General features: G+C 41.8%; 1 protein-coding gene across 5 annotated transcripts in view; it reads right to left on the bottom strand.

The window, feature by feature from the left end:
* The window catches only part of prdm16 (PR domain containing 16), a 161,893-nt gene that overhangs the window by 79,548 nt on the left and 69,374 nt on the right, over positions 1 to 12,971 (bottom strand). For all 5 annotated transcript variants that reach the window (XM_047800104.1, XM_047800105.1, XM_047800106.1 and 2 more), the window contains exon 3: positions 1,312 to 1,362. In XM_047800104.1, coding sequence (XP_047656060.1) covers positions 1,312 to 1,362 — 51 coding nt within the window. The remainder of the gene's footprint in view (positions 1 to 1,311; positions 1,363 to 12,971) is intronic.

Raw genomic sequence — 12,971 nt, 5'->3', positions numbered from 1 at the left:
ATGAGTTAAATCAATAATAATAATAATAATAATAATAATAATAATAATAATAATAATAATAATTGGGGGCACGGTGGCTTAGTGTTTAGCATGTTTGCCTCAAACCTCCAGGGTTGGGGGTTCAATTCCCGCCTCCACCTTGTGTGTGTGGAGTTTGCATGTTCTCCCCGTGCCTCGGGGGTTTCCTCCGGGTACTCCGGTTTCCTCCCCCAGTCCAAAGACATGCATGGTAGGTTGATTGGCATCTCTGGAAAATTGTCCGTAGTGTGTGAGTGTGTGAGTGAATGAGAGTGTGTGTGTGTGCCCTGCGATGGGTTGGCACTCCGTCCAGGGTGTATCCTGCCTCGTTGCCCGATGACGTCTGAGATAGGCACAGGCTCCCCGTGACCCGAGAAGTTTGGATAAAGCGGTAGAAAATGAATGAATGAATGAATGAATGAATAATAATAATAATAATTATGATAATAATAATAATAATTTTAAAGGTGACACACTGCCCAATCAAACAATCTCGGATCTTTTACATCATTATTGATGATGCTGTAATGATCATTTCTGATAGAATAAAAGCATCAAAGAAAGAGAGCAAGAGAGAGAGAGAGACACACACACACACAGAGGGAGAGAGGGAGAGAGAGAGAGAGAGAGAGAGAGAGAGAGAGAGAGAGAGAGAGAGAGATTTTAAAAGGTTACAATATGTCACCATGTTTTTTGAAAGCCCAAAGCTTGGTGAGAGCCGTCGCAGTCATTAAATAAAGCCACACACTTCAGCTGCCTCTTAGGCGGCCTTCACATGAGACGCGTGCTGATTCTCCGAGCAGGTGTCTTGCCATTGTTCTTTCATGCTCCATTGGTTTTACACTTGAACTCCTTTCTTCTCTCCCTGACCACCTCCTCGACCTTCTCACACAGGCCATAAAAGAAACGAAGCTTGCCACCACTACAATAAATTTATCACCTCTTTAAACCTAACCATGAGCCTTTGGTGGAACACGAATCGGTACGTGAAGAGAAATTCTCTGCTATCTCTAAAGCAAAACCGTTCTTTCTAGATCTCTAACAGGTGACTTGAAATTGAAATGTTGGAGAAAAAGCAAAAAACAAACGCTTTGTAGGATCCTTTTATGATTCGTGGTAGAATTTTCCACAACAATTGTGAAAAAATGTCTTACTTATGACTTACTTATTTTATTAGTGATGTGGGTAAATATTCTCGGGAATTTCCTGCATTTACGGTTGTAATGATGTGTCATTTTTTTTTCCTACAGGTTTTTTGGAGTATTTCAAGCCCATACACACAATCAGGCCTACCTTTTTGATGCAGCTATCCTGCGACGACACTTCGTGATCGTTCAGCATTTGCTGTAGGGGAAAAGAAAAGAGCATTAAACTTCAGCTCAGTTTAAAATCCCACGTATAATCCTAAACAAACAGAAGGACAGGACGTGGGTATTAATGTTATATTAATATTAATGCACAAATGTCTTTTCCAATAGGCGAATAGTGGGGGCTGAGACCTGACGAACAGAAAGCATAAAGAGGCCACTGAGTGATGAGACAGGAGTCCATCGTTTGACCCCTGCACCCCCCGGTGACGAGCACACGCACACTGAAGCCCCCTCTTTGTGTGCTGAAATGAAAGGCTCATAGATTTGACATTAGCTCACGGTAGCAGGAAATTTTGCTCGGCGCAGACAGTCGGAGGAGGAGATGTGGTATTAGGGGCCTTCAGGAATATTTATCTAGAGAGGCGCGTGCCAGAATACAGCCAGTGTCTTTTAGAGCCATGGCTCTGATGAGAGTCGAGTCTGTTCCAGGTTTCGGGAGATAATGGGAGCTCGTGTGAGTTCACGACTTTCTGTGTGCTGTTCATTCATTCGTGGGCAAGGGAGTAGAGGAAGAGAGCTGCGCTCTGGGATTATTGGGCTGTGTTACAGGAGTACGCTGATCTCCACCATCCGAAAGCCACCTCCTTTTCCTGTCTCATCTTCTGAATGGAAGGTGTGTGATGGTGAGGAAGGGCTCCATGACCAAACATGTGGCTCTGTATTGAACTTGACATGGGAGCGTTTTATAGTGCTCTCTCACACAAAAAAAGTAGTTCTGCTGAATCCAGGAGCTTTCTGCTGCTCTGAGAGATTTTTATCGTTCTGAGAAGGCAGGATTTGAAGAAGATGTTGTTTGAAAGTCTTTTTTTTTTTTTTTCGGGTGACATTCGGCACATTCCAGCTCAGAAAGTCTTAATGGTGGCACCTCGATCCCTCATTTCATACTTTTGTTCTTATTTTATCTCATTAGATCAAATCCCTTTTTTTTGTGTGTGCAAGTGTGTGTTTATTGTGTGAGTGTCTGTGTGTGTGTGTGTGTGAGTGTGTGAGCGTGTGTGTGTGTGTGCATGTGCACAAGTGTGTGTGTGTGTGTGTGTGTGTTAGTGTGTGTGTGTGCACAATTATGTGTTTATGTGTGCACGTGCACTTGTGTGTTTGTGTGTGTGTCCGCAAGTGTGTGTTTGTGTGTGCACGAGTGTGTGTGCGTGTCTCTGTGTGCACAAGTATGTGTGTGTGTGTGTGTGTGCACGTGCACAAGTATGTGTGTTAGTGTGTGTGTGTGTGTGTGTGCACAATTATGTGTTTATGTGTGCGCATGCACTTGTGTGTTTGTGTGTGTGTCTGTGTGTGCACGAGTGTGTGTGTGTCTGAGTGTGCGCGAGAGTGTGTGTGTGTGCGTGAGTCTCATAAGAAGCCCTTTTTAAGGAGAATTTTTGTGGCCACTAACTGTTACACAAACTCTTTTCTTATTTTTTTCCCTCTCACACAAAGAATATGCTGCATATTAAAAGACGTGACTGTCAAACTGCTTCAACCGCACGTCAGCAAAACCGTGTCGGTTCTCTCAATTCATCTGAATGCGTTCTGGCAGAGCGCTGAAACGCAATTCAAATTAGGAAGGACGCCCTAAAAGGACGCAACCCATTAGGGAAATAAAAATGTGCAAAGGGATGTGGGGATGAAACAGGGCATTTAAACACTTAAAAAAAAAAGAAGGAAAACAAACAAACAAACAAACAAAAACAATACACTCCCAGCACCCCTTTATCAGTGTTTGATTGGCAGCACTGCACACTGCCCAAAAGCTGTGGTTCCCTAAATGAGCCTGTCACTGTATCCAAGCCAACCGAGTGGAAGCAATTACATCACAAATACTCAAACAAGTCTACTTAAACTACTTACATACATAATTCAATCCTGTAGCCATGTCAGAACCACACCAGACCAAAACGCCGTTACAGTGCCGGTGCATTCAAATGACACGTTTTTAAACAAGCGTGGTGTTGAATCCAAAGCGAATAACTACAACTGCAGTTTTTTTTGTTTTTTTTTAATGCTTCATCTCTACACCACAGCACATGTGCAAGCGATTCTGGTGGTGTACACTCAGAGAACCACACACCAGAACACACACTTAGTCACGCAGATACACAAAGACACATGCTTACTGCATGTTTATAAATGTGTGTAGTGTAATTACACTGAGGTAGAGAGAGAGAGAGAGAGAGAGAGAGAGAGAGAGAGAGAGAGAGAGAGAGAGAGAGAGAGAGAGAGAGAGAATGTGTAATATGTGGTCACCCTGGGAAAATAATCACCACTATTAATATTAATTATGCTATAAAAATATATTTCAGCTGGATAAGTAACCACACGATGCTTTATTGATGCGTTCAGACTGAATCATTTCCACCTTCCTTGTATGACACTGTTTTTTGTCATTAAATGCGTTGAATAAATGCATTAATTCATTTGTAATGACATGAAACTTAAAATATATGAAAAAAATGAATAGTTTAAAATATTTTGAACACAGAAAATAGGTCATATTTGAGAGAGCAAGAGAGAGAAAGAGAGAAAGAGAGAGAGAGAGAGAGAGAGAGAGAGAGAGAGAGAGAGAGAGAGAGAGAGAGAGAGAGAGAGAGTGTGTGTGTGTGTGTGTGTGTGTGTGTGTGTGTGTGTGTGTGTGTGTGTGTGTGTGTGTGTGTGTGTGTGTTTGAGTACTTGGCCAACACCCAGCTGGTTAAATGCCTTACCATCAGAGAGCGATGGCCATATGTGTGGGTGCATGTCAAGTAAATAAATAATGTATTAATTAGATGGTTGGAAAGTATGATTCGCCACAAGCGTTGGTATGATTTATGGCATGTCAGAATCATTTCAAAGTGACTCTTCTGACTCCTTTTTTTTTTTTTTGTGACTTTTTGTGACGGGACAATTTGTGCCATTGACACTCCAGTGGGAATTGCAATGTTTTTTCTAAACAGACGTAACATGCACAATTGGACCTCTAAGAAGCGCCTCGCTACGTTTGCTTACACAAGCTTGTCAGGGCTTCTTATGTAAATGAAAAAGCTGTGAAGCTCTGTGATTAGCGTGTCATGCTGACAGTGCTTGAGAGTGTCCGAAAACAGAGGCTCTATGGTGGAGGGCTTCGAAAATAAATACGGGGGGATGATTCAGCCCAAATGGCTGAGCCTAATTAGCACCAATGTATGTGTATGTAAGAAGAAAAGAAGACAGAGAGAGAGAGAGAGAGAGAGAGAGAGAGAGAGAGAGAGAGAGAGAGAGAGAGAGAGAGAGAGAGAGAGAGAGGTAAATGTATATGTGATCACCGTTGGAAAAAAAAAATCACTGTTATTAACATCATAAGCTCCTTTATGAGCACACCTTCATTTCCTGCAACTCTATTCATGCTGACACACAGTGAAGACCAACAGACAAAAGAAAACAACCTCACCCCTCAAACACACAATGAAAACACACACACACACATACAAACCAGCAAAGCTTTTCCAACCCAGCCATCCAGCTGTCTTAATAGACACACAACGGGCAAAGAAAACACCCCTTCATTTTATATAATAGGGTTTCTTCAACTTTTCCTTCCTTAACCTGACACAAGTGACGGAGTGAGTGCTGAGGAAAAGACAGCCTCGATCCAGCCAATGACAACGTCGTATCATCACTGCCTTCATTTTATCCTAATTGCAATTAGTAAAGAACTGTGAACGGGCCTAACATTGAGCTTTAAAAGCTGGACGTTGTAGGTAAGGAGTAAAGCGAGCACACTTTAAGGGCTTTTGCAGTGGGGAAATTTCGGTGCTCACTGCCAAAAACAATTCTCCTCAAGTCTGGATAATATGAGGCAATATAGCAGTGCGGCCAGTAGATGGTTATGGATGTCAAAAGCCACAAGTTTCCAAAAAGAAACACCAGAAAACAGACCTCAATGCCTTTTGAACTGGCTGAGTGGCATCTCTTTGGCTCAAACAAACACACGAAGAAAGCCACAAATTGAAAGTTTTGCTTCGCAGTTATTGAGAATATTCTCTTGTTTTGGCAGAGTGTACGGCTTTTAGATATGTGGACACAGGCGCATTATTGATCTCCTGACACACAGATTAGTGAGGAGGAAACTGTCGCTCAGTCCGAGCCGGACAAAAATAAACATAACGAGAGAATCTGAAGTGTGTCCAGAAACCAGTGTCCGAGCATCTCGTTTCTCATGGTTCCATGTAAAACCACGTTTCTCACGCTTGTAAATATATAAATAACAAAATACACACAGAGGTGAAAACCGTGCTGCGAAACGAACAACGAACACACGTGGCTCGTTCTGACTGTTTTCTATACGCGTGTACGGCCGTGCTTGAACCCACTGAGCACCAAGTGAGACTGTATCACAACTCAAAGTCATTTGTCTTCAAAATGAGGCAAAAAAAAAAAAAAACCTCAGAAACAAAACAAAAATTTACTCTGAGATTTTAGCATATGATACCAACAGGGATGCAGGAGAACCGTTCTCACTGTTTAACAACATTTCAACAAAGAGTCTACACATAAAACCTCGAGTGAGAACAGAAAACCAGTTCAGCGGTAAATACCAGGAAACTAGCGACAATCTGATATATTCGTGATGACTTTAATAAGTTGAGGACTTGCAGCTTTTTAGGGCCAAGGCAAACATCAAGGGAGTACTGATAGTGAACACTCCACCGTGGGCAATTAAATATAATCGCTCCCAGCTTAGCATTGTTTGATTCCCTATTATATTCTTATCAACATCTCCTGTCCTGTCAGGGAGTGTGAGAAAGACGTGACGGGCGGCGAAACGGATGGCTAAAGGAATGCTGAATTCCTATTGTACGAACACAAAGGAGAGAGGAGAGACAGCTACGGCAAGCAAGTTTGTTTAACGCTTATCACCAAGAGTTAAGCTAACAGCGCCCTACGCTTTCTGTCAGGATGAGGTGGGTGTGTGAGGGCAACACGACAGATTCCATAGACAAACACCTCAGGTATGACTTCAAGGTCAAGGAAGGCAGAGTTCTACAGTTTGGGGTATAAAATAGTTCCAAACAGTTGGTGTTTAAGTGTGTACTGACCTACAAAATAAAAGTTCACACAAAAAAAATCATAATATAAAAATAATCTAACGATTAAAGTCATTCTGAAATCTTATTATGTAAAACGCTACAAAAATAAATAAATAAATAAATAAATAAAAAAAAATACACATCCTGTCTGTAAATGCCAACTCAGCAGCTCCACATACGCAGCAGGACTTGACTTTATGAAGGTCTGACTGAAAGAAATCAACATCGCTGTTTATAATAATGACCTGCTTCAAATTTATTAAGAGCCATATCCGTATTCATGGTGTGATCATCCATCATCGTAAGTTTGCTGTGGCCTTTTAGGACTCCAGACTTCATATTGGCAGAGCAATACAGATAAATCAAGGTGCCGAGTGTGTTTATTGATAAACCGTTTAGGAGGATGATCTGTAATAATCATACAGGAAGGCCAGGGAATATAGCACCTTCTGCCGGTGCTGACTCTGTCACAATGTGCTGTTAAATAATTGGTGTTAGAATTAGTGGTATTAGATATTACTACAAATTCTATCTGTAATTATTCATTCATTCATTCATTTTCTACCGCTTATCTGAACTTCTCGGGTCACGGGGACGTCAGGGGATCTCAGATGTCATCGGGCATCGAGGCAGGATACACCCTGGACGGAGTGCCAACCCATCACAGGGCACACACACACACTCATTCACTCACACACTCACACACTACAGACAATTTTCCAGAGATGTCAATCAACCTACCATGCATGTCTTTGGACCGGGGGAGGAAACCGGACTACCCGGAGGAAACCCCAGAGGCACGGAGAGAACATGCAAACTCCACACACAAGGCGGAGGCGGGAATCGAACCCCCAACCCTGGAGGTGTGCGGCTAACCACTAAGCCACCGTGTCCCCCTATATGTAATTAGTTACATTTAATTAAACAGTAAGGAGATGAGGAGCATTTTTAAAGAATCTAGCGTCTGTTCTTTATAACATTTAATTAACGAGGTATATATCCTGTGGTATAAGCGAAATAAAACACTTTGGGTTGTTAGCGTATCTTCGTGATTCGTTCTTTAATAATAAACATTGATAGGATGGTGAAATTCAGATTTATTACCGACACCCGGAGCGACGACTCTAAAGATCGCCAGAAAGCAGACCCTAGATCATTTCTCTTAAGTAGCCTGGGATTTTCATTATCTGAACACTTTTATTAATACACTCTCCTGAACTATGATTGACTGGTTGAAACCCAATACTGCTTTATCAATATCTGCTTTTCTGCAGCATGTTCGCTGCGAGTGCAGCAATGTTTCAAACTGAGGATGAAAGTGCTCTGATGTCTACAGATCAATAGAAGCTTTTAATTCAGCCCAGGATCTCCATTTTATGCAAATGCAAACAGAAGCATATTTGCGAGATGAGATTTTTGGACATTCGGAGAGTGAAAGCTGAAAGAAAGAAACAAACAAAAAACCATGCTAAAACAAAAACACTGATATATACGTATGTAATAATTGGCCTTTATGCAGCAGTCAATATAAATATATTTATGCTCAATGAATCTGTTTTTATTTACAGTTTGTTATTTATTCCATCATGGCCCCTTCTTGTTATTAGTTTGTTTATCCACAACATTTAACCACCTGTTATGTACAGTAGAGGCATGCTGAGAGGAAATGGTTAGGAGAAGTCACTCCGGTATCCGAACTGCGGCTTTGCAAATATCGACACCGAGGGCAGACTGAGAGAAGCCAAGTACTAAAGTGAAAAGTCTCTGTGAGTATGTAAGTGTGTGTGTGTGTGAGTGTGTGAGTTTTAGATGCAGAAATTCTAGATTTCTTTGACTAGGGTTAAGAGTGAGGTCAGTCCCTGATGATTTTTTTCCGCACCATAATAAATGAATACGTGGTCCGATGGTGAGAGAAAAAGCAAATCCAGCTAGTAGAAGGTCTGTCAATTATAAATGTAAAGCTCTGTTTTATTTGGGGTGATTGTATAATGACAAAAAAATGTGGGCAAGACAAACGTGTTTGTCGCCAAGACAGACTCCATATACAGTAAGAAAGAAAATGAAGGTGCAGGAGATCTTTAAATCTGTCTCATTTAATGGAAAAGAAAAATCGCAGCAATTATTCCGCCAAGCAAAACACAGAGTTCACAGAGCTCGTGAGCCAGCCTTTTGTATCTGAACACACACACACACACACACACACACACACACACACACACACACACACACACACACACACACACACACACACATTTCTCTTCAGCACTCTTCACCTTCATTAAAGCCATACATTCAGATGGTTTAATTCCATGCAACCGCTGATGGGTCATATACTACAACATCCAAATGGAAGCCAACTTTTTCCAAAGACACAGTTAATCTTTTTACAACCATTTAAGGTCATCTGACATAAATATTGCAACGACATCAGCCAAGGGTTCAAGCCTCATGATGTAAGCGATCATGGCAGATACTAGACTCTAGAGTTTGGTTATAGCATAACATATATATATATATATATATATAAGAATAACATAATTAGATGTTTCAGTGACTGTAAGATTTCATTTACAGCAATTAAATGTTGGCCTCTAAGTATAATCACATGAACGATTCTTTGCTGAACAAAGAGTGCTCATTTGTTGGCGTGAATTTAAGCCTGAGCTTAAACGTTGAGCCCGGATTTTCAAAGCTTTTTATTTCTAGTGATTTACACTGCACAGAAATTTTTGTGAAGTAGTATGTGGTTTCTTCAGCTGAATGAAATAATGGCAAAGATGTGCCGAGGAAGGATTTATCGCTTTGTTCATTTGTCTAAGAACTGTGTGAGTGTGTGTGTGTGTGTGTGTGTGTGTGTGTGTGTGTGTGTGTGTGTGTGTGTGTGTGTGTGTGTGTGTGTGTGTGTGTGTGTGTGAGGGTTTTTACAAGGCCGTAGCTGTCTGAGAGTGTGAGCGTTTTCATGTGTTTCACTGACAGCGGGGTGGTGTTTTATCCTATCATTTACACTCTCATCTCCAGCACGATGACAGCGAAGCTCCACACTTGTTACCATGCTGACAGAAGGAGTACAATGGCCTTGTTAGACACACACACCCAGGCACAGACTCAGAGACTCACACACACACACACACACACACACATATGAACCTCATCATTGAGTGAGTTATGTCAGATGGACTCCTCAACTTTCGGCACCAAAAAAAAAAAAAAAAAAATCTAAAAAGCAGCAGTTTGCCTATGAAAAGGCCTCGTGATGTAAAAATCTCTACAATCACAGATTTGAAACTGTTGTGCGCCCATCAGTTTAAGCTGAATGGAAAACAATCACCGCTGATGATAACTGGAACAGGGCTTCGTTGAGTAAATCCACCAACAATAACATCTGTAATGGTTATAATGGCGGGATAAGAATTCATGTCGTTTTAGCTCTGCAGTCGTGCAGACAACAGAAAACACATTTGTGTGCGTGAAATGAACTGTAGCTAGAAAAGCGTTTACCCTCCTGGCTTGAGACGCGTCCAGATCAGATTAGTTCCCGCATTGACCACTAAAAAATTCAAAGAGTGAAATTGAAAGCTGTAGCCAAGCGATACCGCCGGGTGATACAAAGTACGGATCACAAACAGGATATTTCCTCCGTTGTAAGGCTGATGAGGGCCAAAGGTCAAAGTGTTTTATGTTTTATTTATCCGCTGCCAGTGATTTTAGTTGCGGGAAATTTGGGTTCCTGTTATTAAATTGCCAAATTGTATATTTTCAAAATGTCCGGCATTCAAAAGAAGAAAAAAAACATTCGTTTATCTGTCTGATAAGTTTAGTTACTCTCTAGTCTCTTTTAACAAGGTGATATTTCACGTAGTAGCCTGTTAACTTCTGCTGGGTTTAATGCAAAAATAAACATTTCTGGCAGCTCACAAGCTTCTGAGGACAAACTAGCATTTTTTCCCCCAAGTAAACACAGATGCTCCTGCATGAAGTAGAATGATGGATGGTCTTGTTCATAATACTGTAGAAAAACACAGTACTGAAATTCTGTCTTGAAAATGTTTTACACAGGACACAAGGGAAAATATATCTCTGTTAATCTACAGTTGCAGACTTCCATGCCATGGGAGTATTTGTTTCAGAAGGGGGAAAAAAAAAACTGGATATTTTCCTAGTAAAATGTTGTAATGTGCTTCTAAGAGTTTGACCAGGGATCCATGGAGATTGGGCTTGACGCTGCTTCAGGCTCGTCATCGTGACCTGATAGGAAACCGTCTTCGTGACACACTACTGCTTTCACGCTGTTTACCTTTACCGTGAATCATGGCCGTGAAGTCCTTGATTTACTGTCATGGAAATGATCACCGTGAAACAGCATGTCAGTGAACTCTGCAACGAAGAGGCACTCGATTCATTATCCGAGACATCTCTGCGCATTGATTTTCCTCTCTACGCCCGCGCAGAAATGCGGGGTAGCTACGATGGAATTGATCTATTCGCTGTAACCTTTTTTCCCTCCACGCGCACCGTATTTTCTGCCCAACTCTCCCACAGAAGACAAGAGGCCTCTATTTATTTCTTCTCTCTGGAGATAGCAGCATTTATCACCGAAGCCGCCTGTCCCCAAGTCCACAAGATCAACCCATCACCAACACAATAAACGTCAGCTAGCGATGATTGATGCAGCTAATGAAATTGATTAGCCTGTCCCAGCACATTGCACTCCCATGATTCACTGCACTCTGTTTACTCAAACTGCAAAGATTAGGTGAAAGATGAGCTGTTCAAGGCCTAGCATGCGCTCAGGGGAACATCTCTGGACACTCTTTATGGCTGAGCTTTATTATAATTTTATTTACACCGATGACGCCAGGCATGTGTAACGTTCCAGGTTTTCCAACTTTCATCCGTATTCCTTCGCATAGATAGTAATACCACAATGATTTGTTTCTAGCGCACCTAGCACAGTCTTTCATTAGCCCAGGTATTTCAACATTTACTGATGTCATGCAAAGTACACGTGACCCAATGCGTCTGGAGCATAAACCCCAAATCACAGCAATACAAGTCAGACAGAAGGGAGTCAGTCATATCAGCCTGGACTTTGTAGGTGGGCTTCGACAAGACAGCAGGGAGGCAATGTGTACAGATAGGGAGAAAGTCTAAGCCTCTGGCTTCACTTTTGGTATCTCAGAGGTTGATGTTGACTTTGGATCGGCTTTGACGTTGACTTTTGATCGACGGGACGTTAGAGGAGATCAGCAAATCTGCTCTAAATTACTTTATAAATAATTCCTGGATGACAGGTGCTGTCTGCAAACGCCCCTGCAGATGAACTTCGGCTCATCACAAATGATTTTATTAGCCAGCAGATAAAGCTTTACAGCAGTGTCAGCTGCCAGGGCCCCAAAAGCACCAGGCGGGATGTTTGATGTGCTGCATTTTTATCCTCAGCTATCATAAAGAACCATCAGATGGATACTAAGAAGACCTGCTGGCCATCCAGGTAAAGGTCATGATTACTGTCAAAGTTATTAGTATTACTGCTATTCAAGCTCCCATTGCTTGCTGTTTTTTCTGACTACGGAGCTAAGGAACGTCATGACCTTATGAATCCAATCAAAGGCATCTCGTTATTATTTCTCCTGATGGGTGCAAAATGTCTCGACTTGAACTTTCCAACAGCCATGCAAATAGAGCAATCGTTAGGGAAAATGTTTATAAAAGGAACTCAAAACGTATTTTTCCTTTTGCTGTTTTTACATTGACGTACATGTCTGTTCATTGAAAAGAGTGCGAAGTGAAAATGAGTGAAACGAGGAGGAAAAAGCGAAAGTTTTGCATGGCTTTCACATCGTGTTTCTTCAGTGTCGTGGCGGTTTAATGGATGTGGCTGGGTGCTGAGATGCAGAGCACTAGTGGCGCTGAGTGAGAACTCATCCGTACTTCTTTTGAAAAAAACACAAAACTGGCTTTATCCACCCTGCAGCTGTAAGTTAAGCAATGATGACATGCTCCTCTGGCCAACATTAATCTTTAGAACATGAGTTTTAAACTAACAAGAGGCTTCCCCCCAAGGCAGCAAGTGAATGCGAGTGAAAATGCAAAAAAAAAAAAAAAAAAAAGTGCAGGTCCTTGATAAAAATCTTTTTCTTTTTAATTTATTTATTTCTTGTTAACATTCGACACAGGATAAGCATATTCTGGTGTAAAATGAGAAGATGCCAGGAAGCAAAAGGTGTTTCAAGCAAGAGGCCATGGAGGACAGGGCATTTTTGACACGATATGCCAAGAACTCTTAACCCCTCTGACTTGTCATGATGGCAGTTACGTGCCCCAGCCACACATTATTGTTGTTAACAGTGTTATCATTACCCTCTGGCTGGAGATAAGTGGCGCGGTGCTGAAGGGAGGGACCATCCAGTCTGCCAAATTTGGACAGAGGAATCTGCCTCTGCTTTATGCCAGTGGGCAAAGGAGTACAGCAGAATGGGGGGCGGGGGGCGGGGGGGGGGGGTTGTTTGAGGTAGCAGTGTTTCTGTTAATGTTGTTTGGGTTTGAG

Source organism: Tachysurus fulvidraco, chromosome 14, assembly GCF_022655615.1.
Source record: "Tachysurus fulvidraco isolate hzauxx_2018 chromosome 14, HZAU_PFXX_2.0, whole genome shotgun sequence".
NCBI lineage: Eukaryota > Metazoa > Chordata > Actinopteri > Siluriformes > Bagridae > Tachysurus > Tachysurus fulvidraco.
Note: the sequence above shows the minus strand (reverse complement) of the source record. Positions and strands in the feature narration are given on the sequence as shown.